The sequence below is a fragment of the Astatotilapia calliptera genome, chromosome 12, assembly GCF_900246225.1.
Source record: "Astatotilapia calliptera chromosome 12, fAstCal1.2, whole genome shotgun sequence".
In the NCBI taxonomy this organism is placed as follows: domain Eukaryota; kingdom Metazoa; phylum Chordata; class Actinopteri; order Cichliformes; family Cichlidae; genus Astatotilapia; species Astatotilapia calliptera.
Genome location: NC_039313.1, coordinates 1,603,634 through 1,630,563, shown reverse-complemented (window position 1 = coordinate 1,630,563; position 26,930 = coordinate 1,603,634). Strand labels below are relative to the sequence as shown.

At 43.6% G+C, this 26,930-nt stretch overlaps 2 protein-coding genes across 4 annotated transcripts in view; one reads left to right on the top strand and one right to left on the bottom strand.

The window, feature by feature from the left end:
* Positions 1-26,930, bottom strand: part of LOC113032917 (serine/threonine-protein phosphatase 6 catalytic subunit-like) — a 78,805-nt gene that overhangs the window by 19,004 nt on the left and 32,871 nt on the right. The gene's annotated exons all lie outside the window — the stretch shown is intronic.
* Positions 1,159-26,930, top strand: LOC113032916 (golgin subfamily A member 1-like). Of its 3 annotated transcripts, XM_026186050.1 has the most exons (24): positions 1,159-1,398; positions 2,206-2,488; positions 6,824-6,914; positions 12,602-12,676; positions 14,519-14,616; positions 14,690-14,722; positions 16,666-16,794; positions 16,965-17,134; positions 17,290-17,401; positions 17,481-17,564; positions 18,462-18,587; positions 18,768-18,863; positions 19,217-19,312; positions 19,482-19,577; positions 19,778-19,918; positions 20,543-20,617; positions 21,282-21,371; positions 21,472-21,574; positions 21,687-21,847; positions 22,044-22,205; positions 22,321-22,380; positions 23,871-24,095; positions 24,201-24,287; positions 24,552-26,930. In XM_026186050.1, exons 2-24 carry the CDS (start codon positions 2,360-2,362, stop codon positions 24,627-24,629), a joined length of 2,517 nt encoding a protein of 838 aa, XP_026041835.1. In that variant the 5' UTR covers positions 1,159-1,398; positions 2,206-2,359; the 3' UTR covers positions 24,630-26,930. The 3 variants fall into 3 exon arrangements, with proteins under 3 accessions (XP_026041835.1, XP_026041836.1, XP_026041837.1); XM_026186051.1 differs by lacking the exon at positions 12,602-12,676; XM_026186052.1 differs by lacking the exon at positions 16,666-16,794.

The window sequence follows — 26,930 nt, the reverse complement described above, 5'->3', positions numbered from 1 at the left end:
TGCTGGGCATCCTCTGCACACGGTCGTAAACAATCAGAGGACCCTATTCAGCGACAGGCTGCTTCTCCCAAAGTCAAAAACCACCAGACTTAAAAACTCCTTTGTCCCACACGCCATCAGACTGTTTAACTCCTCACTGGAGGGGAGAGGGAGGAGAAACAGGAGGACAAAGGAGGGCGGGAACAACTGAGTTGTAGGAGCTTTTCTACACTGTGCAATATTTGCAATATTTGTTTTTTGTTTTTTTGTTTTGTCTTTTTTCTTATATTTGACTCTGCAATAATCACTGTGCAATATACTCACTCAAATGAGCAATCCTATTTATCCATATTGTATATTCTGTATCTATATATGTGTATATTTGTATATATGGTGTATTTATGCTTATATCCTTACTCTCATTCCCCTTAATATATCTGTAACATGCAACTTCTTACGGTGCTTTGCAACTGGAAACTGAATTTCCCGGAGGAACCCACCCGAGGGATTAATAAAAAAACCAAAACTCAGGCACTGTGTTACAATTCATTTTATACTGAGTGCCTGAACACACAGGTGTTGTAAAAGTTACAGCATTTTGAGTTTCATGCTTTTAAATGACACCAACTCCATAAAAAATACACAGAAGACTGTTTTTATGCACATTCATGTCTTACAATTAAACCCAAAAAGTTGAGCTGACGGATTTCTTCCTTTAGTAAAGCAGTTTCTTTATCATCTGGAAAAACTGAGACATACTGTTGAAACTGCACTGTGAGGTTAAACTTCTTTACACAGACAGGAGAGTTTCACAGGTCCGGCACACTTAAGGTAAAGTGGACTGTATGTGGCCCATCATGTTAAATAACTTTGCCTGAGCTTCCAATATATTTAGCTGTATGAAAAGTTGCATTTAAAATCTGCCAGAAATGTTACTTAATTTATGCTTGCTACTTTTATGCAGTGCTAACTAAAGGGCTGCAGCCTTTATTTATATATATATATATATATATTATATATATATATATATATATATATATATATATATATGTGTGTGTGTATGTATGTATTTTTTTATTGAGCGTCTGTCTCAAAGCCACCGGGAATCCCCCGCTTCTGATTGTGTGTGCTCTTAGTGCCTACAGGGAGCGCTACATTTCCCCACCTCTAACTCCCTCTATCCAATGAGCAGAGGGCTAATCGTGACGTCTTCAGTCATCTGGGTGATTACGTGTAAAGTCTCCTGTATGAGCTGTAGCTCGCTGACTAGCACTGGCTAGCATCCCGTTGGAAACACAAAGTCTATAGGTCATATTACGGACTGCCACGGCTCCAGCTTTGCTTTCAGTGTTTGTAGAGAGCAAAAAGCATTTCACCCTCGAGAACCACACGAAGTGACTTTCAATCGAAGTGAAAATGGTAAGAGGAAGGCGACTTCAGTGTACGGGCAGTGTAACGTCAGCTAGCACCACCGGTGGTGATGTTAACTCTTATTGTTATGGTTAGAAGAGCTAGATGGCTAGCTGTCTGTCAGAATAGACTCTCATGTCGTACTTTGTTTTTCCCCTTAATTAATTCAACCCCATGTTTGTCTTTGCTGCAGTTTGCGACTAAGCTCGTTCTTTAGCTGTTGGGTTGAGTAGGGTAGGATACTCTGGAGCCAGGCCAGGGGAACTGATTTAGTTAGGAACTGCCCAGAGTCAGGGACAGTTGTTGTGATGAGTAACTGTAAGGTTTTCAGAGCTGCAAGAAAAGCCACATCAATGACAAACGTTCAAAGGGCTGGTGCACTTGCAACAGGAACCACACAGAAACCTGTGGTCTCCTCGGAGTAACCAAAATGATTGGACTACTGTTGGAACCATGCTGGCTTCCCCGTGCCATGTCTGATGGACAAACGGTCTGTTTTACTGCCAGTAAAAGTTTGTCAAATAGCGCTGTTAGTGGGCTGTAGTGTAGCCAAATGAAACCGCCAGGAGATATGCGAGTCCAGCACGTCTACCACATGATGCCAAAAACTGTGGATCTTGTTCTGGACGCATTACAGCAATGTGACAGTTGTCAAGCTTGGGCTTCTGAAGAATGTATAGTCTCCATGTTAAACACACAGATAACACATTACATATCCTTCCCTGTTGTGATTTCCTAACATCTCATACCACAGTCACATGTTGTGCACTAAGCTTCTTCCTGGATATTTAATAACTTTATTTTCTCATTTTGTAGATGTAGCAGTATGGAAGTACTATCAGGAACCTCTTTCAGGTGTTACTGCATAAGGAAGTGGTGCTGTCTGAGGCGACACAGCAGGGAGCCTTAAACTCTGAGCACTGGGTGAAGAAACTGAACTGCACCCAAGAAGAGAAACTGAAAGAAGAATATGTTTGCTAAACTGAAAAAGAAGATTGCAGAGGAGGCCGCCACAGCACCTCGGAGTGGTGTTCGCATACCCCGTACCATCAGCAAGGAATCCATCACCTCAGTGGGAGCAGACTCCGGGGATGACTTTGTAAGTTCTTTAGAATTTTGACAGTTTGGTTACTAACATAGACCAAGTTTATTAATAGAAAAAAGGAGGAGTAGACTTCAGACTTGTCCTTGTTCTTTTTGCTTTAACATGACAGAAAACATTCATCTCTGGGTGGTCACTCAGTAACAGTTTGCAATATGTTTTCCTATATTACTTTAACATGTTCACAGGTCCTTGGAGTGCTGCTTTGCTTATTTTTTAGTTTCATATTGTATTTCACGTATTTATTGTTCCTGTTTTTGCATTCTGCAGTTGTGGATCTACTAGTGGGATTGCGTATGCGTGTAAATTGTCAGTGTCAAAGCTCATATATGAAGGCCTTACTGTGCTTCTCTGGCAGCTCCTGTTGATGCTAAACACTGTGGCCCTGGTAAATTAGTTATCCTCTGGCTGTCAGCAGAGCCATTCCTGGGTAGCAGCCCTTAGTTTTGATGGACATCGATCAATCAATCAATCAGACCTTTATTTGTCACATGCAAGTTGCCCTGCAGTGAAATGGGACATCACATGGGGAGACAGGTCGGGGATTGGTAGTATTACACTACAATGGGAAAGTCCAAGAGTGAAAAATATAGACCTCTACTCATGCTGGGCTCCTGGGAGGACAGCATGAGAACAGAAAACAAAAAAAACTCCTCTGCACAGAAAGCACATAGATGTCCACAGCACAACATTATGGAGCACGTGACAAGCAACTGGATTGGGTAGGGGGTGAGGAGTAAGCAAACACAGCAGCCATCCTGCCCTGCAGCTATTTTTCCAGCGCTGGGCCCAAACCCGCCGTGTGTGTGTGTGTGTGTGTGTGGTGTGGTGGTGTGTGTGTGTGTGTGTGTGTGTGTCCAGAGTTCAGCTGAGACCGTGTCCTTCGCCCTGCCAGGCTAAGTAAACAGTCTTCCAGCATGCCTATAGTAAAGGTGATGGTAGAGTGGAGATTGGCTCTTTTGTACTGATTGTTGTGTCTTCCATGATCATATTGGAGTCCAGTCTTAAAGATCAAACACATTTATTGCAATGCTGTGTATATTATGTTATTGTACTTGACTGTTTTCCTTATTTAAGAACAAATTTTCCAATTGCTTTCCATTATAGTTTGTTAATCAGATCCATCTCAGTGTTAGTAGCTCTAATAAGTAGCTCTCGAGAGAGAGGAAGCCAGACTCCTGAGGCTCCGTTACAGCTGACTAAATAATTTAGTGAAGTTGCTTAGTCGTGTTACAGCCGGGCTGATATGTTACTTTGTGTTTTTGATTTGGTAGTATAACAAACATAGTAGCATAGTGCACACCCTGGCCAGCTTGTCTGCACAACTCTTACTGCTGGCACATGTATTTTTCTGTCATCCAATTTATTTTGCTGGAGCTTTCTTGCAGCTGACGACATTTGTCATGTGACCCAGCAGAACACATCTTTCCATGATTTAAAACACTGGTTCTCAGATGGCATGCTGAGTCAAGTCCAGCCACTGCCATATTTTATGACCAATACATCATTACTACAATCTACAACTACACAAAAAGTAGGATAAACTGTGCTGTCGGGAGTTGGCTAATGCTATCTTGGTGCCACAGGCTAAAGAGGGACTTTGGAAAACCAATCAGACCTTCTGTTAGAAATCTAGCCTACTTTGAAAGGCACTGGGCCCGACCTATAGACGTCAAGACTCGAGGAGTCTGCGATGGCTCTGACCATTGTGGCAAAAGTCTATGTTAATAAAACACTGAATTGATGGCAAAACAGTAAAATAAAACTAGAAACACAATAGGGCTGCCAACGATTTGTCGACTAGTCACGATTACGTCGACTATCAAAAATCTTCGACGACTGATTTAAATAGTCGACGCCGTCGTGTTTGAAGCTTTGTAAGATCACAAAAGACGCCAGGATTAAGTGGCAGGATTTAAGAATGTAATAACGGACCTGAAACAGAAGATGGCAGCACTGCATGTACAAGGATGCCAGCTGCCGTTAAACCCCCGAAGAAGAAGAAGAAGAAGCAGCTGTGTCCCAGAATTCATAGCGCGGCCCAGCTCAGTTTCCAACAATGGCAGCAGCTAGTTAGTTTTAATGTTACTCTTATTATTCTTTCTGGGCTCACAAAATAAACCGTTTAAACAATATTTTCAGGCGAGAATGTAGCTGTTAAACCTCAAATATCTGCTCAGTTTATCAGGACACCGCATATTTCAAAAGCGCTCCGACGTTTTCGGAGACATCTGTTACCCCACTGGCTCCTTAGCGAGCCGGGGCAAGGCTCACTAGCGCGGTGAGAACACCCGGACTCCCGCAAATCGTTTTCAAACCCACCGCCTTCTGTCACTACTCAGGTTAAACATGATATATGAGTCACTTAGATAACTTAAAATGTTATTGTTTGGCTTTTTTTTTTTTAGTATTTTATTGTTCCTGAGTAAATCAGTTTGTCTGAGATTAAAGTTATAGTTTTTACACAGCTGAATAACGTCAAGCAGACAGCTGATCATCAGAAGTGTGAGATGCTCAGAATATACTCCAGTGTCCTGTTATATTTTAGATAGCAAGGAGTTCATTAAACTTCACCGAAACAATCTGCAAATTTCATTAAAATTTAATAAACTATCATCTTGTCTTTAATTTTTAGTTAGCACAGACCTTAAACACTTAAAGCTGTAAGCTAATGATAGTTATATAAGAGCAGATGCTGCTGGTGCAATAAGCTGTAGTTTTACGTCCAATGGATGATGATCTGATTAGTCGACTAATCGCAAAAATAATCGGTGACTAGTCGACTATCAAAATGATCGTTTGTGGCAGCCCTAAAACAATAACGGCAACACTCTCCAATAACAGTGTAGATGTCCTGGTACACTGAGATGCTAGAAAGGCTGTCAGTGTTGTCTTTGTTTGAAAATACAGTTACAAGAAGAATTGATGACATGTCAGATAGCATAGAGGCCTTTCGTGCGGACATGGATGCAGGTGTGCTTTGGTATATTTTGGGACAAAATCTCAAATGACTGCATCATCCCTGCAGTAGAGCTCCAGAGGCTTGGAGAGTTTATGTCAGGACACACTCCAGAGCATATGCAGAGCTTTGCAGACCGTCATCTACATGTTGTAGCTGTTAACTGACACCAGCGGGCCGTGTCAAAAATATGTGGACTGTCCTGCACGCTAATCTTGTTTGTCTTCTTTGTAGTGATGTAAAAACAGAGTATGAAACCATTAAAGTCGTGCCATGCTTCTCAGGGTGTTTGTCACCTTTGGTGCTTTATCCTGTTTCTCTCCCTCATGGTGAGCCCACGTTTCAGCCAGTTAGCATTTGTTCAGTACCTGTTGTAGTCAGATACTACACACAGACTTCCAGTGTGATGGCACCGGCTTTGCTGCTGCTTCAAAGTACATGTCCTCTTCCACTTGCCTGTGGTGTATCATGTAATGTTTCTAGATATAACTACTATGTAGTTATATCTGTTTTAAGCCTCGAGTTTCAAATCCTGCATAGTGCTTACATTCTATTAAGTTAGACAACTGACCATGTTTTAAAACTTACATGAAGACTAAGCAGTCCATATCTGTCCCACTGTGAGATTTGTGTTGAAGGTCATGGAAACTCGCTGCTCTTTGTTAAAACTTCTATCAGGATTGTTGGTGTTACTTTTAACTTTGGATACTGATGCTAACAATCTGGTTTGTTCTCGCCTCTATCATTTAAGAAATATTACCAAGTTATGCTTGGCAATATTGGTGTCACACTCTGACCTTGTCATTCATGCTTTTACTTTATTTTGTCCAGATAATTATTAGTTAGCTGTCTCAGCAAAACCTCCTGGGAACCTCTTTACTGGATGTTCAGAGCGTTACTGTGAGACTTCTGACAAAGTTGTCCAATTCACTGCTGGTTTACTTATACTGGTTCCCTGTTAACTTTAAGATTCTGGTTTTGACTTCTAGAGCTCTGCATGGACACACCAGTGTGCATAAGAAAACCCTCACATCCATACGTCTCCGGCAGGTCACTGAGGTCATGTGATCAGAACCAGTTGACCGTCCATCACACTAGGCTGGGACCTAAAGGAGACGGAGCTTTTGCAACAGGGTCCAGGCCTCTGCACACTCTCCCTCTGAGCCTGGCATCTGTAGACTCGCTGATCACATTAAAGGAACAGCTAAAACTCATCTTTTTAAACTTGTATTTGTGTAACTTTTTGTTTTTATGTTCTAACATTATTTTGTTGTGAAGCACCTGATGAATGGACCAATGGATTGACCAGTTCCACTTCTATAAACGTCTGTATGTCTGATTTTTTATTTTTTTTATTTTTTATTTATTTTCAGGCATCTGATGGCAGCAGCTCCAGGGATGACCTTCCTGCCCAGCTCCTCAGAAGAAATGATCAGATCCGGAGGCTGGAGGCCAAGCTGTCAGGTATGATGTACAACAGTAGTGTAAGCAGCTGAAGTGAAGCAGATTTTAGGAGCAATCTGAGTTCAATTTAAATGCAAGTGCACCCTGTCTTAACTGATAATAATTATAATAATCTGAGAACATCTAAAGGATTTTAGTTTTATCTCACACAAGTTAAAGATGCATATGTTAAATATAGAATTATAATGAGTAGAGGTAATTTGAGGATTAGCTGCATGAGACTGAGGCCTTTCAGCCAGGAGAAACCATGGAAACCAACAAGAAAATCATATATACAAACATGCATTTAGACTTTTTATGGTCTTGGTAATAGAGTGTGAATGCTTCATGTTTATGAGCCCCACAGCACGACTGTTACTGCACAGTGTCAAAGCTGGGCAGCATGAATACTGGAGTTATTGTGAGCGTGTAAAGTATATGGCTAAGGCAAAAGTCTGTGCTTAATCCCATTTCAATCAAATGGCAAACAGGTTTGAGTAGCAGGTGGGCGGGGCTGAAACAGATTTTTCAAAGCTGTTTGGCTCTCAGGGATTACGTGCACATGCATTGACCTTAATATGTGACACATATGACAGAAGATGAGGAAGAGCCTAATAGGCCAGTTTAAAGCAGGGCAGCTGATTTCTCTGCTCTCCATGCTGCAGTGCACAGACTGATGGCCATGAAGTGATTGTGTTAATGTCTCAGTGTGAATATTATTTTTAGTATTTAACTGTGTGTGGCTTGTTTTTCTGTTGTAAATAAATATTGAACTACTTTTTTTTTCTGTGAAGGTTCTCAGTCATCCAGGTCACGTTGTCAAAGGAGCTTGCAGAGAAAAGCGTCTGGACTTCTTTAAGTTGCTTGAAGACGTTTCACCTCTCATCCGAGAAGCTTCTTCAGTTCTAAGGTCAAATGGTGGAGAGTCCCAGATATAAACCTAGTGGGAGTGACCCCCCACAGAGGGACAAAGGGACCCCCTGATGATCCTCTAATCACATGAGCCAAGGTGGGAAACTGGGCGTGGGTCCCAATCAGCCAGAGTTTCGGGTGTGTTCATTATGAAACCTGGCCCCACCTTATCATGCGATTTCCTGAGGTCAGATGGCCCAGGATGTGAGTGGGTGTTAAGGCGTCTGGGGAGGATCTCAAAACTGGATTATAGATGGCAGAGAGTTGGTGTCGTAAACCCCGCCTCTGTTCAAAGATGGTCGCTCACAGTGGACATAGATGCTTCTTTCACTCCTCTTTCAAACCATCTGTCCTCTCTGTCCAAAATGTGAACATTGGCATCCTCGAACGAGTGACCTTTGACCTTTAGATGCAGATGGATGCTGAGTCTTGTCCTGTGGAGGTGGCTCTTCTGTGTTGTGCCATGCGCTTGTGAAGTGGCTGTTTGGTCTCTCCAATGTAGAGGTCTGAGCATTCCTCGCTGCACTGTACAGCATACACCACATTGTTAAGTCTGTGTTTTGGAGTTTTGTCTTTCGGGTGAACCAGTTTCTGTCTGAGCATGTTGCTTGGTCTGAAATACACTGGGATGTCATGCTTGGAGAAAACTCTCCTGAGTGTCTCTGATACACCGGCTACATAGGGGATGACAATGTTGTTGCGTCTGTCCTTCTTATCCTCCCTCGCTGGTGTCTGGTCTTCTTTTCTCTGCCTCTTTGCTGACTTTAAGAACGCCCATTTAGGATAGCCGCAGGTTTTGAGTGCTTCCTTTACATGTGTGTGTTCCTTCTTTTTTCCTTCAGGCTTAGAGGGAACATGTTCTGCCCGGTGGTGTAGGGTCCTAATTACTCCAAGTTTGTGTTCCAGAGGGTGATGGGAGTCAAAGAGGAGGTACTGGTCCGTGTGTGTGGGCTTCCGGTAAACTTCGATGTTGAGGTTGCCGTTCTCTTCAATGTGCACAGCGCAGTCCAGGAAAGGCAAACAGTTGTCTTTTGTGTCTTCCCTGGTGAACTTGAAGTTCTTATCCCCAGCGTTAATGTGCGCAGTGAAGGATTCCACTTCTTGTGTCTTGATTTTGACCCAGATGTCGTCTACATACAGTGGGGCAAAAAAGTATTTAGTCAGCCACCGATTGTGCAAGTTCCCCCACCTAAAATGATGACAGAGGTCAGTAATTTGCACCAGAGGTACACTTCAACTGTGAGAGACAGAATGTGGAAAAAAAAATCCATGAATCCACATGGTAGGATTTGTAAAGAATTTATTGGTAAATCAGGGTGGAAAATAAGTATTTGGTCAATAACAAAAATACAACTCAATACTTTGTAACATAACCTTTGTTGGCAATAACAGAGGTCAAACGTTTACTATAGGTCTTTACCAGGTTTGCACACACAGTAGCTGGTATTTTGGCCCATTCCTCCATGCAGATCTTCTCGAGAGCAGTGATGTTTTGGGGCTGTCGCCGAGCAACACGGACTTTCAACTCCCGCCACAGATTTTCTATGGGGTTGAGGTCTGGAGACTGGCTAGGCCACTCCAGGACTTTCAAATGCTTCTTACGGAGCCACTCCTTTGTTGCCCGGGCGGTGTGTTTTGGATCATTGTCATGTTGGAAGACCCAGCCTCGTTTCATCTTCAAAGTTCTCACTGATGGAAGGAGGTTTTGGCTCAAAATCTCACGATACATGGCCCCATTCATTCTGTCCTTAACACGGATCAGTCGTCCTGTCCCCTTGGCAGAAAAACAGCCCCATAGCATGATGTTTCCACCCCCATGCTTCACAGTAGGTATGGTGTTCTTGGGATGCAACTCAGTATTCTTCTTCCTCCAAACACGACGAGTTGAGTTTATACCAAAAAGTTCTACTTTGGTTTCATCTGACCACATGACATTCTCCCAATCCTCTGCTGTATCATCCATGTGCTCTCTGGCAAACTTCAGACGGGCCTGGACATGCACTGGCTTCAGCAGCGGAACACGTCTGGCACTGCGGGATTTGATTCCCTGCCGTTGTAGTGTGTTACTGATGGTGACCTTTGTTACTTTGGTCCCAGCTCTCTGCAGGTCATTCACCAGGTCCCCCCGTGTGGTTCTGGGATCTTTGCTCACCGTTCTCATGATCATTTTGACCCCACGGGATGAGATCTTGCGTGGAGCCCCAGATCGAGGGAGATTATCAGTGGTCTTGTATGTCTTCCATTTTCTGATGATTGCTCCCACAGTTGATTTTTTCACACCAAGCTGCTTGCCTATTGTAGATTCACTCTTCCCAGTCTGGTGCAGGTCTACAATACTTTTCCTGGTGTCCTTCGAAAGCTCTTTGGTCTTGGCCATGGCGGAGTTTGGAGTCTGACTGTTTGAGGCTGTGGACAGGTGTCTTTTATACAGATGAGTTCAAACAGGTGCCATTCATACAGGTAACGAGTGGGGGACAGAAAAGCTTCTTACAGAAGACGTTACAGGTCTGTGAGAGCCAGAGATTTTCCTTGTTTGAGGTGACCAAATATTTATTTTCCACCCTGATTTACGAATAAATTCTTTACAAATCCTACCATGTGGATTCATGGATTTTTTTCCACATTCTGTCTCTCACAGTTGAAGTGTACCTCTGGTGCAAATTACTGACCTCTGTCATCATTTTAGGTGGGGGAACTTGCACAATTGGTGGCTGACTAAATACTTTTTTGCCCCACTGTATCTGTACCAGTGGCTGGGTACTCTTCCTTTGAAAGAGCCAAGAGCCTTCCTTTCCACTTCCTCCATGTAAAGGTTGGCTACAATAGTTGACACGGGGGAGCCCATGGCACAGCCATGTTTTTGTCTGTAGAAGCCTTCGTTGTATTTGAAGTATGTAGTGGTGAGGCAGAGGTCTAACAGTGTGCAGGTCTGATCGGGTGTGAAGTTGGTCCTGTCCTCCAAGGAGCTGTCTTCTTGTAGTCATTTTCTGACAGTCTCCACGGCCTCCGTGGTGGGTTTGCAAGTGAAGAGAGAGACTACATCAAAGGACACCATGGTTTCATCTGGATCCAGGGGAAGTTTCTGGACCTTGTCGGTGGAGTTCTTGATGTGGTGTGGGGTGTTCCCCACGAGAGGAGCCAGGATGGTAGCAAGGTGTTTAGCAATGTTATAAGTGGCTGAGTTTATGCTACTGACTATGGGTCTGAGTGGGACAGCTTCCTTGTGGATCTTAGGAAGTCCATAGATGCAGGGTATGGCATCCCCTGGGTAAAGGCGGTGATATGTAAGGCAGTCAATAATTTTGTCCTTTTCAAAGTCTTGAAGGCAAGCTATAACTTTCTTTTTGTAGCTGCTTGTGGGGTTTCGCTTCAAATCTTCGTAGGTATTGTTGTCACTGAGGAGAGTAGTGATCTTTGTGTGTCCCTTATCAGCTGGTAAAACAGTGATGTTGTGGTCTTTGCTCAGGGAAGCGACGGCCTTCTTGTATTGTGAGGTTGGACGGAGGGACTTTGGCACTGGAGAGGGTGGCATCATGATTTGCTCTGCTTCTGTGATAATTTATTAATCCGTATGGCGGTTTCTGTGGCTGTGATGAGGTCCACTATGGGCAACTGTTGTGGAGAAATGGCAAAATTGAGTCCTTTGGCTAATACTCTCTTTTCAGGTTCAGTGAGATTCCTGTCTGAAAAGTTCTTTACCCATTTCTCCTGACTGTCTTCAGGTGTGTTTTCTTCTCTGAGTTGTGTAGGTTCAGACTGAGGAGTGTGTGTTTTTGAAAGCAAGGTGTGGAATTTCCTGCGTTGTCTTTCTTTTCCTTAGAGTGTTGGGCCCGCTGGGCCTTGTCCACAAACTTGTAAACCTCTTCTAAGATTGGAGAGGGTAGAAGGGTTTCCAGTTCCTGCAGGGTCTGGCTGATCTTGATCTGGAGGGCATCTATGGTGAAATGGACCTGTCTTATCCTTTCACTTAGAAGCTGATTTTGTGCTCTGTGTAGAATCAAGTCTGCTCTGTATCCCCTGACAGTGGATCCAAGGCGCAGGCTCTTAGGAACAACTCTGCTTTGTCTGCATCTTAGGTTGAAACGGAGATGGTTCCTATAATCCGCTAGTTTCCTTGATTCCCTTTCATACTCCCGCACCAGTTGAAGGGTGTCCCTCCCAAAATGTACGGCCTTAACGCCCACTCACATCCTGGGCCATCTGACCTCAGGAAATCGCATGATAAGGTGGGGCCAGGTTTCACAATGAGCTCACCTGAAGCTCTGGCTGATTGGGACCCACACCCAGTTTCACACCTTGGCTCATGTGATTAGAGGATCATCAGGGGTCCTTTTGTCCCTCTGTGGGGGAAACTCCCACTAGGTTTAAATCTGGGACTCTCCACCATTTGACCTTAGAACTGAAGAAGCTTCTCGGATGAGAGGTGAAACGTCTTCAAGCAACCTAAAGAAGTCCAGACGCTTTTCTTTGCAAGCTCCTTTGACTACTTCTTTTTTTCTTCTCAGAATAATGGCACATTTTTCCTTTAGTAGCTTTAATGACTTTCAATCCCTAGAAAAAGGTTAAAGGTGGCAGATTCTCACACAGCCTTTAAACCATTATGGTTTTCTCAGATAAGCAAATCATCAGTATTTTTACCTTCCATTATTTCTCAACCATGTTCTCCCTTTTGTTTTCCCCCACTCCTTCTGTTCACCTTCTCTCCTGCTTCTCTCTTAACTGTCATCTGCCTCTTTCTCCTTGTTTGTGTGTGTATTGTTGGTACCCCACCCCATCACCCTACTTCCCAACACTAGACTACGCTGAGCAGCTGCGAATTATGCAGAAGACCAAGGAGAAGCTTGAAATTGCATTAGAAAGGCATCAGGATTGTACGTACCTCTACTCTCCTCCCAATTAGCTTCCTTTCTGTTTCCTGTCTGTCAGCTGTACTAAACATTACCTGACACATTATCGCTCACAGAGATGGTTCAGGGTTCCAGATGCTAATATCTTCAGAGGGTTGCTGTGGAAGTGCTTTTTCTTTTCTTTTAATCCAAAGTAGGATTGGGCTTTTTTTCAAACCACTGGTATGCAGTGTTCAGAGCACTGATTCCAGAGCCATGCTTTGTCTGTCACTTTGCTCTCAGTTTGTTCGCTTTTGCTAAGTGGTTTCTCAAACCATTCTCATTCTGGTCTATTAAACCTGGTACAGCCACCTATATATTTATATACTCATTTGTTGGGCTGTGTCTCTCACATTGTTTTAAGTTACTGTATTCACTGTGATGAACTAAATATCAAAACCCTACCACAATGCACGGTTTGAACAACAAGACCAACTTGCTTGTGACTCATTAAGTGTAGCAATAGAATTTTTCCACTTTGTTTAGAGAGGAAGATTTGGGAACCTGGTCTGTGTGTAGCTGCTGCGTGTGGCAGATGCTGATGCAAACAAAGTTTTTATACCTGCTGTAATACAAGCAAAGCTAAATATATTGGAGTATGCAAATGTTATATGTTCACACTAAAAGCCTCGAGCATTAAACACACTGGCTGAACCTCCTTTTTTAAGTTTAGTAACAGGTGATTTGCAAAATCTTTAAATGTTAAACTTGACTTTTTGGCCATCTGTTTTAGCAAACTGACTCAGTTAATCTGAAACACTTCAGTTTGTCCCGTCTCTACCTTTGAATACACTCCAACCTCAGCATCTTGGATTGCAGCTGCTGATTTTATTCCTTGTTCTGCTCTGCAGCCTTCATGAGGGTCGTGCAGATTCAGGTAAAGCGACCCTCGTGCTCACAGCAGAGCTCAAGACTAGAACAGAATCCACTGACCCCAGCTGCTATCAAGGGTGGTAGATTTGGAGAATCCTCTGACATGATATTGAGGACAACCACAACAGCAACATGGCCACCAACCAGTTGGTAGGAAAACACGAGATGCAAAGCAATGGAGCTGGCTTGCAGCAACTAACCATTCAAATTAAAAGCAAAGTGAATGGATAAAATAAAATACATTTAATATATACTACTATAATATTGACTAATTTGCCTAAACGTTAGGTAAACATCTTTTTTGAAAACAAGGATATCTGTCCCTCACAAAAATAATGGACTAGTTCAGGGAGATAAGTGATGTAAACCTTCTGACAGTAGCACCAGGGGTCGTGTGGCAAATGAGGAACTGGTTAGATGAGAGCTTATTGGAACATCCAGTCAACAACATCCTTAATGAGTGAATCTTGGAAGAGTTAAACATTTCATCTTTAGCACTGAAACTATCAGCTATTCTCTCAAAGTTCTCCCTGAAACCTCTCGATTTAAAGCCCCACTGCAGCCTCTCTGCCGTCCCTCCCTGCTTGCTGCATAGTTTTCCTTCATAGTAAGATGGACTTGCTGCTCTAAGATTATTTGTCTTGTGTTGTAGTAATGTGAGTTGAACTCTGCAGTTTCTGGGGGTTCTAAGCTTTTAGTCTAGACGACGTCATTTCTTCAGGGTGGCTTTGTTGTGTTAGGATCTTTACTACCTTTCTGTTTCTTCCACGTGTCGCACGTTGCTCGTCTCTGCCTGTTTTTGCTTCTGGGATGAAAACACTTGTTAAACTGACTCCAACTTTTCACAGCTACTAACGGCGCCGCTCTCTGTGCTGTTTAACATTTCTGTTCTGCTTGGTACATACAAACCTTTCTGTGTCCTGTCTGTCTCTTTCTCCCTCTCTCACTGCTCAGCATCCATAAAGAAACTTCAGGAACAGAATGACTCTCATCAGGTCAGCAGAGCCAAAATGGCAGAGGGGATGGCTTTAGCGCTGGAGAAAAAAGATCAGGTAAAGATGCGTTCTGTCTCACTTATTATAGAGGTCTGATTTGTTCTGAACACTTTCTATCCTCCTCCTGCAGGAGTGGATGGAGAAAATGGCCAATTCAGACAAAGTAAGTTACATTTCTTTTAAAACATGTAGAACAAATATAATTCTTTAATTTGAAGATTGCAAAATCACCCCACAAAAATATAAAAGATGGACGTGGTCTGTAGGTTTAAAGGTTGGACCCAGTGCAGGATTACCTTAGCCTGCATTCTTTCTCGTGGCTTGACGGCGGTAACGTCTTCGCTCTAGTAGAGGGAAAAAGTCCAGTTGTAAAGCTCTATGGCAAACTGGACCTTGGCTTCTTGTCCGTTTGACCTCAGTAAACACTTCTCTGGTGGGTTTATGGGAGCAGTTGTTTCAGGTCAAGAATGATAAAGCCCAGCAGTTTGTTTGGGGGGGAGGAGCTGATATTTCTGTGCTGTTCACTGATTGGAATGAACGTTAAACTGGTCACAAAATAAGAAGAGTGAAAAATACATTACACCAGCAGCTGGGCAAATTATCATTCTTTAACACTCAGTTTCAGTCATTACATTCCTACTAGAATACCATTACTTTGTAATATGCTGAGTTATTGCTAACAATGTGCAGCGTTTGGTGTATATCCCATCACAAAGAAGATAAAGGAGAAATTTTCCTTGTGGGGGGAAAAGAAGCTGCATAGTAATACTAGAGACTCTTACAACTGGTTCTTTCATGGTATTTGTCTTGTGTTTCACTGTGGGGGACGCCGGCTGCGTGACCTCAACAAAATCTCAAATACCGTCATACCGGCTCCTTTACACTTGCTCAGTGACACTCGTGTCAGGAGTGGCCAGAGCAGTGTTATATAATAGTGTCATAGCCTCAGATGTTATTCAAACACCTCTTGGTGACTAGTATACTATTGGGCTAAAGACTCTGCCACTGCTTCTTTGTTCCCAGTATTTCAGTTGTAAATTGGCTCACCAGAGGTAGCAGTGCTGTCCTGTAGCTGATGCTAAGGTGCCACTGGCATTTCTATCAGGAAGAAATACATCTTTAAAAAAAAAAAGTACAATTACTTTTTACTCCAAGTTAACTGAAAAACACTAATATTCTTCTCAGTGCTTTAACCTGGTGGTTTAACTGTTTGTAACACTCAGCCTAAACGCTAATCATGGCTATAGCTTCTGTGTGCTAGAGCGTGGTCTTACAGGACTCTGTATGAGCATAACGTATTTGAATCATAGGCCATCCCATTTCAGTGCTTCATGGCCGTGATCCCATCATTTCTTCAGGTAGAAGAGAGTAAGGCATTCTACACCTTCCAGGTGTATTCGGCCACTATTACAGCCTGCCATGTTGGTTTTATGTTGCATACCTTGTGTCCAGTCCATGCATTGTAGGTTTACCTGGACAGGACTCGGGGTTTTAGACGAGGACCAGTTACCTGTGTCCTGGACTAAACCACACGAGGCCTGTGTCTAAACATCGTCTTTCCCTTGGATAGCAGGAGCAGCTGCTTTTACTAGCAGGTGTCTGGCAGCCTCATGGTTTCTCTTAAAGGGAGTTTCTGAGAGGTTTCTGCATAACTGTCTTACCCCACACATTTGCTAGGTTTTACCAGTTGGGTGTGTCTACAGCATCTACAGAGCAGGTGAAAGTCCCTCTAATGTTTGAATTACTGCAGCAGGAAATCTGCATTGTGACTTATGATGTAACCAGAAGTCACTCGTAACCCTACACCATATCCTCACATGTAACCTAAGAAATGAAACCACGACTGGATGGCTTGGAAGGTTACTACGCAGTGCAGGCTTCCTGCAGGAGCTTGTTGTGACTCTGTCTGCCAGTTATCGAGGTGGGCCCTGTCCTGACAGGAGTGTAGCCAGCCAGGGGGGGGTAGTGTATTGGTATTTGAGCTCTTGGTGAGGCCATCAGTGAACCGGGGTCATATCCATAATCTTAAGATTCTGTACACCTGCATGAATCCAATAAATGGTGCATGTGAGAAACGATGTTTACCTCAAAGGTGTGTTTGTTTAGGAGAAGGCTGCCCTGTCAGCTCGGCTAGAGGAGATGATGGAACAAAGCTTAGCACTCTTTCAAAAAAGGGACGACCTGGATGAACTGGAGGGCTTTCAGCAGCAGGAGCTCGCTAAAGTTAAACACATGGTGCGTACATGTGGTGTGCCAGCTTCTTCCTGACATTTTGCGATTAAGGAAAAATGGCAGTCAGTTATGTAGTCGTACACTGATTGTACCTTAGTGCAGGACTGGCGAGTCTGTACATTGGTTTGAAAACACTTTACGATGTCGTATGATGGTTGGATTCTGTTTATCAGTTGCTGAAGAAGGAAGAACTGCTGAGCCAGCAAGAGCGGGAACTTCAGCATAAGGAGGCTGATATTCAGTCGGCAAAGCGAGGGCTGGCCGAGGCTCGGGGGAAGCTCCAGACTCTGGAACGGCAGCACGAGGAGAGCTGCAGACTCAACTCTGAGCTGGAGATAGAGCGGTATGGAAAATGCAACATTCGGTTTTTGTGGAGGGAGTCAGCATTTTCAACATTTAGTTGCTTGTTCTAGAAGTGAGCTTGGATTTGTTGTGGGACTGTGATTTATTTTGTGACATGACGCTGTAATTCAAAGAGCATTTATTGGCTCCATGTAGAGAAGAGCTGCTGCTGCTCAGAGAGGAGGCTGACAAGAAGGTCGGCGAGCTAGAGGGACGATGCCAGGAGCTGCAGTCAGTCATCCAGCAGGTCTCTGAAGACTTCCAGAAGGTCAGCACTGAGCACACTACCACTACCATCCTCTCCAAAACTGCTTATTCACTTGTTGTTGGTTGCCTTTGTTTTTCAGTCACAGAGTATGGTTTCCACGTTGGAGAAGTCCCTCCATGAATTACAGACAGAACATGATGCTCTGAAGCTGCAGCAGCAAAAGGTCAGAACGTGAGGGCAGTAAAGCTGTAACGCCCTGCAGCTAAACATCGACAGTCTGTGTCTAACTGGGCTTAAATAATGTGTTATCATTTTTCGAACCCTCTGCATTTTGGCTCATAGCTCATACTCGTTTTTTACGTCATCATTTTACAGTGGAAAAGCAAAAACAGGACTAATTTTTATTTGCTAAAAATAATATAAACCTGGACTATCCATCTAAATAAACAGCAGCACAGCTGTTAGTGCGTCACTCCGCCAATCGGACATTTACAGTGAAGAAACCAGAAAAACCTTTTCTTCACTAAGAGTTTCAGCACAGTTTGTCAAAAGGTGCCAACGTCCATCTATGAGAGCGACCGGACTTCTTCAAGTTCCCTGAAGACGTTTCACCGCTCGTCTGAGAAGCTTCTGTAGTATCTATGAGATGCACAGTCTTCTGGTGCGATGAAAGAGTTTCAACCAGTATGTGTGGCATAAAGTAAACGCTCAGCACAACCTAGTAGTGGCAACATGATGCTGCGGGGTTGTGTACATGTGACACAAACTGGGACACCAGTTGGAGCGGAGGGAAACATGGATGCAACAACATCCTGCAGGAAAAGCTCTGCTCAGTGTTTAAGGCAATGACCTGAAGCACAATCAACTGCGTGACTCAGTTGGAGTCCAAGAAGACTTCAGGCTATTCGTTCCTGCAAAAAATGCTTCGACAAACTTTTTTATTTTGAACTAAATTCACAAAACACCCAAAAACCTGTTATTGTTCCACGTTTACGTTGTTGTTGACGTGTAAACAAATTGAATCTTCTTTTATAATGGGTCACATTAGTTGGTTCCACTTGTTTCAGTCTTTTAAACCAAATGTTCTTTACCTGTCGTTGGCTTGTTGCTCCATCATCAGGCGGCTGTGACGGTGGAGGACAAGGAGCGTTTGTTGGTGGAGCTTCAGAAGAAGGTAACATCGTTGGAGAGACGACTGCAGGGGAACCTGAGCCAGGATGAGCACCTACAGGAGCTGCTGCAGGAGGTTAAGAACAAGTCTTGGGTCTACTTTATGACAGTAGCGCATGGCTGGCAGTTGACATGCTCACTGAGGTGTTGTTGTGTTTCATGGGCCCACAGATGTCTTTATAGTCAGGCTTCCTAATGAGAAAAAGAAATTAGAAGCACAAATATAAGTTTATTCATTTTTTTGTTGTCTTTCCAGAAGTCTAGTCTGGAGCAAAGTCTGGACGGGACGAGAGCAGAGCTGCTGGCTGTCCGAACAGACCACGCTGATGCCGTCAGCTCTCTGGAGGCTCAGGTAAAACAGCACATTCATACGCGATGGAGAACATTGTATGGGGCCAAATACACATACCCTGTGTAAATCAATGTAATGTAATAGTCTGATGTAGTCAGCAGTGTGTCACTTTAGAGGGGACATAAGATCGAAGTGGGCCTAACAGTGTAAGCTGTGTTTTTTAAAATGTTCAACTTCTTACTTTAGTTATGAAGTTGTTGTTTTCATTTCTGTTGCTTTCTGTGGCATTTTCCTCTTTTTAAAACAGCTGCATGTTTATTTACTCCTGTTTTCTGGTTTTCATTCCTCGCGTTACTTTGAACAAAAGAAGATATTTAAAAAAAACTTAAGCGTTGTGTTTCTTGTGGCCTTAGGTGTCGAGGATGAGTGTCACCATTACTGAGCTGCAGACTCTTCTGCGACACAAAGACGACTCGTCCAGGGCCTACAGAGAGAGGACAGACACACAAGTAAGCGATGAGACAACAAACACCCGGCTCCGAGGAATAATACGTGATAAAAGGATTCTAACCTGAGATTGCAAAGTGAAATCGAAAAGACTTTACATGGTGACATTTGGTATGCTGAAGCCTCGATGAGTATTCATTCATATCATATTGATTGAATTGTGGTTTTCAGATTGCTCAGCTGGAGCAGCAGGTTGTAGAGAGCAGTGAGAGGCTGAGCAGTGCACAGCAGCAGATCGCAGAGAAGCAGCAGAACATGGAGAAACTGGTGAGTGCCACTCCAAGCACAGTTTGAGCCTTTAGAAAGGAGCCTGATATTATTTACTGAAGGCTACAGAGTGCTCTTTCAAAGTCTGATCATGTTTGTGCTCAGTTTTTTGTTTCTTGGAGGGAAAACATGGACTTTCAGCATGATTGCAGTGAAGGTAAAGAGTGCATGTCCAAACATACTTTTGTCCGTGTGCTCAGGAGGGAGAGCGGAGTGCAGAGAAGGCCTTTCTGGACCAGCAGCTGTCTTTGTTAGAGCAGCAGAGTCGGGAGAAGATGAGCCGACTGGAGGACTGTGTCGCCTCTTTACAGAAGGACAAACAGACACTACAGACCCGGCTGGTATGTTTCCTCCTGGCATTTGTTTTTATTCTGTTTGATAAACCAGTGTCTGATCTGTACCTGCAGACCCCAGACTGAACATGATGTTTTTCATATGGAATTTCCAAAAGAGGGATTAATCTGTAATGAGGTTTCCAGCCGGCAGTCCAATAACTGACGACGTGGGATATACTCACTCAGGCGCAGACTTTGGATGGGCGGAGCAACGATAATCATTTGATTTGAGCGTTTAGAATTTATACGTTTTGTCTGGAGGGAATATTTTATTTTATTCTTTGTTTTAGTGTTGCTATAGCTACTTTCTGGATGAATCATTTATTGAGATGAAAGACTTGATTTTGAACTTACTTTTTGACGTTTTTAGAGTGGAGAAAAGAAGCCCGTTTCTCTTTGTTTCCCTTCCCACCATTGTGTGACATTTTGAAATGCATCGCTGCGTTTGGGCGCACTCTGAGGAGGGTGCAGTTGAAACAGCTGTTTTTCTGTTGACTGCCTCTCTTAGATTCAACCAACATTATTAGCAAACTTATTCATGGGCAAATAAATAAATCACTCTCGTAAAACGATATATTCGTCCAACCGCCAACCTTAATCAGTGCTTGTTCTGATGTGCACATGTGGCAGGCTGATCTGGACAAGCAGATGAATGAGGTGGACTCTGTTCTGAAGCAGCGGACAGAAGAACTGGAGCAGTGCAGGGTAAGAACCACAACACACTGCTGGGTTGTTTTATTCAAGAATATGAACATGTATTTGATTTAAACAGGGATAATTGGGGTGGTGGGGGAAATGAAAACTACTGGGACAAAGAGAAGCTGAACAACCACAGAAACGGTCCAGTCCAGAAAATGGAGCACAAGAGAAACAATCAGAAAATTCCAACACAGTAAAAAGTTGTTTTACAACAAACAGCTTATTTCTGTTGGTTCGAAACCTCCATATTCTTCATGATGGAGCCGTTCACATTATTTGTCATCTCCGCTAAATAAATGTGAGGGTTTTTTTACCCCTCAGCAGTAAGAGGCCGCCGTGCAGGCTCACAGGCTGCTGGCTGGTTTGGACACCTGAGCCTGTCGATCTACCAAAACTCTGAGCCTAGTCTGAATGTTCATCTGCTCACCCTGTTGCTGTTGTCGCTGTTACTCCGTGTATTACTCACTAATATTACCAGTGTTCACATTCTTCGGCACATTTGCCTCGTTAGTGCGTCTTGAGTCATAAGTTGTAATCATTTGTTTAATGGCGCAGGTTTTTCACTCCGTCAGACGAAAAATACAACTTTAAAGTTTATTTTATTGAATGATTTTTGAAGTGAGCAGAGGTTATTTGTAGCCCACATTTTTGGTCTGTCTGTGTTTCCCAGGTGGAGCTAAACAGCCGACAGACGCTGAGCACAGAAATCGCCAAAGCTCTGGAAGAAACCAGACGACAGAAGGAGGGCCTGCAAACACAGGTCAGTGGATAAACTCAAACACAAACCTCTGCTGAAATAATGTAGTAACTCTGTGTGCACATCACCTCACTGTTTGTGTGCGTGTTGTGCTTGATGTCAGGTTGCAGAGCTGAGTGCGGCTCTACAGAGCTCACAGCAGGAAGTGACCGCTGTCACTGAGAAGCTAGCACTCAGAGAGGAGGACATCAGATCCCTGCAGAATGGTACACGCGTGTGCACTAAAGATCTTTAAAGAGATGGCGCTTAATAAAGAGCTTTAGAACAATAAGAGTTTAAAGCTCTTTATGTCTCCAAAATATTGTGTTTGCGTTGCAGAGGTGCAGGGGCGACAGGCATCCCTGGTGGAGGTGCAAGAGGAGGCTGAGCGGTTGAGAGCCCAGCTGGAGCAGGTGGAGCTGGACAAAGACTCCCAGGTCACCAGCCTGAAGGAGGAGCTGCTCACACAGACTCAGCAGCTGGACAGCTGCCAGGCTCGGGTCAGCACCTGCACACGCTCAGACATCTTTGAACATACTTGTGCTGTATTTTATAATGTGATCGGTGTGCAGGTGACTTCCAGGCATTCACACTCATGAACTATTTTATCTTGATGGGGTTTCTTGTTAAACTGAGACGGACTGAGTACTTTAATCAGACTGAATTAACAGTGCATGCTTGGTGTGAACTGTCTAGATCTCCTACCTGGAAGTGGAGGTGGAAACCCTGACCGAGCAGCTCCACAGTCATAGTGTAGTCTGTGAGGAGGATCAGAACGGCAGCGTGACCGTGGATGACCTGGATCACATCCAGAAAGTCAACAGAGAGCTGGAGCAAGAGCTCAGCGACAAGAACAGGGTCAGAGGCTTTTTGGCAATTCACATTTGGTCCTCTAGCTATGAATGAAAAAAACTACATGCATGAAGGCAGGTAAACTCACCCCACACATAAAACTCTCTGATGATGTTTGCAGACCATAAAGCAGCTGCAGCAGAGACTGGCAGAACTGAAGAGGACTTTGCAGAAAGAACTGGTAAGACAATGAATGTTCAGTGCTGATCTTTCCTATTGTCATAAGATTGCCATTAATATAAAGTCAGTTGTAGCCATAAAAAGTATGAAATATGTCTGGTGCTGAATGCCCAGAAGACAGTGGAGATTATTGTGGACTTCAGGAAGCACACAGCCCCACTCCCCCCCATCATCCTGTCTGACACCCCCATCACCTCTGTGGACTCATTCCGCTTCCTGGGTACCACCATCACCCAGGACCTGAAGTGGGAGCCCACCATCACCTCCGTCATTAAGAAAGCCCAGCAGAGGATGTACTTCCTGAGGCAGCTGAAGAAATTCAACCTGCCAACACGGACGATGATGCAGTTCTACACTGCAATCATCGAGTCCATCCTCACCTCCTCCATCACCGTGTGGTACGCTGGAGCCACTATCAGGGACAAACAGAGACTGCAGCGTGTTGTGCGCTCTGCTGAGAAGGTGATTGGCTGCAGACTCCCATCTTTGCAGGACCTGTACACCTCCAGGACACTGCGGCGTGCAGCTCGGATCTCAGCTGACCCTTCTCACCCTGGACACAGTCTGTTTGACCTGCTCCCCTCAGGCAGGAGGCTCCGGTCCATTCGCACCAGAACCTCTCGCCATAAGAACAGTTTCTTCCCCTCTGCTGTCGGACACATGAACAATAACCACATGACTGTTCCCACCACTAACACATGACCCTACGCTGTGTTCACTGCATCATTCCATGTTTTGGCACTGATCACCACCTGCACTCATGCATATATCTTTCTACGTAGCACTTTTAATTCTTATTCTCATTTTTATTTTCATGTCTATTTAAGCTTAATTTATAACAGTATTTATAACAGTATGTTTGCACTGAAGCACCGCAGCAATTTCCTAATGTTGTAAACCTGCTCAACATTTGGCAATAAAACCCTTTCTGATTCTGATTCTGATTCTGAAGTGAAGTGTGGCATTAAAGCTTACTGTCCCACAGCAGCAGATCAGAATGAATTATAACATTTTATACATTTTCCAAATCACTGGAGTAAAACGCGTACGGTCATGTGACATTGCTTCATTCAGATAGAGCACACAGGCTGTGCACACAGGTCGTAGCCCAGCAGAGGATCGTGAAACATTCTGTAAACAAACGACGTCCAGATGATTTTTAATACAGAACTCTGAACATAACCTGCTCCAGCCTGTTTTAGGTTTCAGAGTAAAGAATGACTTCTCCAGAGCGCGTTAGCTTCACAGAACAAGTTATTACGGCAAATTAGAAAGGCGTGAACCCTGAAGGTGCTTGGATAAGCCAGAATCCTGTGTCATACAGGCCTCAGGTTCCAAAGAAACACAAACCTGTACTGTTGCTGTAACCTAAAACAATCAAGTTCTTTCTTAATCGTCAGATTTGTTATTGATTGGATTCTGCCTGCTTATCGGGTGTAAATGCAGAATGATTTGATTCTTTGAGTGCTTTTCTCTCTTCGTGCTCTGTAGAAATTAAAACCTGAGTCAGAAGCTGAAGGGAGGGAGAAGCTACCTGAAAGCAGAGCAGAAAAACCGGAGAGGGTTTGTCCTGACCCTGCACCTGCATCCACCCCGAGTCCCCCGACCTCCAACACCACAGTGACCAACACCTCGGACCTCAATGACTCAAGAGAAATTAATTTTGAGTATCTCAAGCACGTCGTCCTCAAGTTCATGTCATCCAGAGAGGCAGAGGTAACGTGTGACTCTGCAAGAGTCTGGTTTGTGTTGACTGCATGTCAGAGCCCAGCTGTGCTCCACACTCAGACTGAAGGTGCGCTGCTTGTTTTGCTCTGACAGGCATACCAGCTGATAAGAGCTGTATCTGTGCTGCTGAACTTCACTCGAGAAGAAGAGGACATGCTGAAGCAAACTCTGGAGTACAAGGTGGGCGGATTCTTTGCAAAAAGACATCTGTACAAATCTCTGTGGGAAAACCTTTCCGGACTCAGTCACTGGACTGAGGGACTGGAGACATGGCAGCTACCTCCATGTCCTCTATACAGTCTGTGGTAGTCACTGTGCTTTGCCTTTATAGAGCAGACCAACCTCCTGACACAGCCAAATGTCATCACGTGTATTATCATGTCTTCACCTTTGCTGCCTTATACTCGGTCTGTGCTAATGATTACTGTCCCGTTTGTGTTGTAGATGTCCTGGTTTGGATCGAAGCCTTCTCCAAAGGGAATCGTCCGCCCTTCTATCTCAGGATCAGCTCATTGGAGCTGATTTTACAGCAGAAAGAGCTGAAGTGATGGAGAGACTGAGAAAAAGACAGAGCACCTCCTTCCTGTCTAGCTCCCATCACTGAGCAGGACTCCAGCCTCCCAGTTTTTCCCTGGCTCTGTGGGAGGTACTGATGTGAGGACAGAGGAGGGGCTGCGCATCATCATTTAGGGACGAAGGCTTACTCATAATCAGTGGTGATTTTTAAAATGACGTTTTTGATTTTTCTTCAATCATATGACACTAATCTGATGGTTTTTTGTCAGCAAAAAGTGAGTTACTATGTGAGACATCACACAGGAGTAACGCTCTGTTGTTTTTGGGGTTAACTTGTTGTTTATCACTTCATTTTAAATCAGAGGGCTTATTTAATGAAAACGGGTCACTTTACTGACCCGTACAGTTGGCTTTAGTATCAATGAGTCTATTTAATGGTATATAAATGGTTCACACTGGTGTCAGAGGACCAGCTGTTCTCACATTGAAGAATGCTGCATTGGAAACTGAAAGTCTTCTGTGGGTCACACAAACCTTTGATTACATCTTTAATCAACACAGTGTCTTTCGCCCCCGAGCAGAGCAAACCTGGGACCAGGTGTTTGGGTTCAATGGATTCATTTTGCTTCTCCTGCTGTTGATCCTCCATTAATAGTTTTTCTTCCATTTCTCTGCCACTGATGAGGTTTTCGGTCAACTGAGTCACCCAGAGACCGAGAGGAATAAAACACAACCAGTTCAAAAATTGGTCAATATAGAAATCTCTCTAATTAATCAATACGTTTATTTTATTTATTTTTAATTTGATTTTAATAATTTGTTGTACATTTTAATGACAAACTTTAAAGGTGAATTAAATGACCTGTGGTCCACCTGCAGTACCTGCTTTGCTGTCTAGGCTGCAACTAACCACACTCTGGGACGCAACAATCAAAGAAATCAAGGCTGTGATTAATGTCCAATATGATCATCATAATCCAACATTTTCCTAATAGATGGCAATGCTGACCTTGCTCCAGCTTCCATGCATGTTGAACTGTAGTTGCTCTCTGTACTGTGGTGGATTAAAGATGTAAGATCACCCGTGTAATACCAATATGTGCCACAGTGTGGTGCAGTCACATTCTGATTCGCAGAGGCAGCCCGGGAAAGAAGACTGATGTGAAAGCGGTTTGATACTCTGAGTCTGATCTCCACGCGCTGTTTTTCTTTTTCTCTCTCCTTTAACACCAGTGTGAAAAATATAGGCTGTATATAAATTCAACTGAAATAATACAACTGTGGTCAAAGTTTTCATACATTCATCGTGTACATGAATGTGAAGTAATTTATGGTTTGTATTTCTTTGAACTAGTTTTTTTCCCAGGGTTGAATCATTGTAAACATTGAAACATCGTACATGTTGACAAGGATACAGTCAGGCTCTCACTCACTCACTCTCACACACACACACACACACACACACACCCTCCCTCCCTCCCTCCCTCCCTCTTGGTGATTGTTATTGACTAAAATTGTTAGTTTCTCTCTGTCAGCATAAAGTTTTTGTTTGACAGCACTCACTGCATCATCCATTACTAAGAACAGTGGGAAGTCCAAGGACCTCAGTGAAGGTCGCAGAAGGAGAACTGTGAATTTACACAAGTTGTGAATGTCCATTGGACCCATTCCTAAACAACTACACTTTTCAAGATCATCAGTTCAACTATTGTACATAAGTACAAGTTATTCCAGTGTCTCACCACCTCACCAGTGTCTGGAAGAAGAGTCGAGCTGTCATTCTGAAATGAGACACTGGTTAGGATGTTCAGGAGCAACCCAGAAACCACCAAGGGTCAGGTCTGCTATGAACTGCTAACAGCTGCTACTAACAGCATCCACAATGAAGTGAGTTTTACATCAACATGGACTGAGAGAGTGCTGACCGAGAAACAAGGCCCCGCTCCGAAATAGACGTCTGCAAACTTGACATGAAGCCAACTGCCCTTTGGAGACAATTCAAAATAAAAAATAATACCCAGTTCTTCTTGGTTTTTTTTTAAGTTGTTAAAGACACATACTGTATAACCAGTCCACCCTGGAAAAAGAACGGCTGAAAGAAATCACTGAAGTCCAAAATGCGAGTTTGTAAACTGACCACAGCTGTATATGATAAAAAAGGTGAATGCTCTGTAAATGATGAAGGAAAGGCTCTGCCTTCACCTGCCTTTGCTGATGTAAATCAAAGTACATTCCACTTGGCTGTTTATAAAGAGAAATCTGTACATACTGTATGCATTGAAAACTTTATAAATCAGTGAATGTCAA

Bases quoted from the DNA above. Each gene is read 5' to 3' on its own strand.
- LOC113032916 (XM_026186050.1), top strand. From the start codon at position 2,360: ATGTTTGCTAAACTGAAAAAGAAGATTGCAGAGGAGGCCGCCACAGCA. The intron at 2,489-6,823 runs GTAAGTTCTTTA...ATTTATTTTCAG, and splicing joins CAGACTCCGGGGATGACTTT to GCATCTGATGGCAGCAGCTC. The intron at 19,919-20,542 runs GTATGTTTCCTC...CACATGTGGCAG, and splicing joins AGACACTACAGACCCGGCTG to GCTGATCTGGACAAGCAGAT.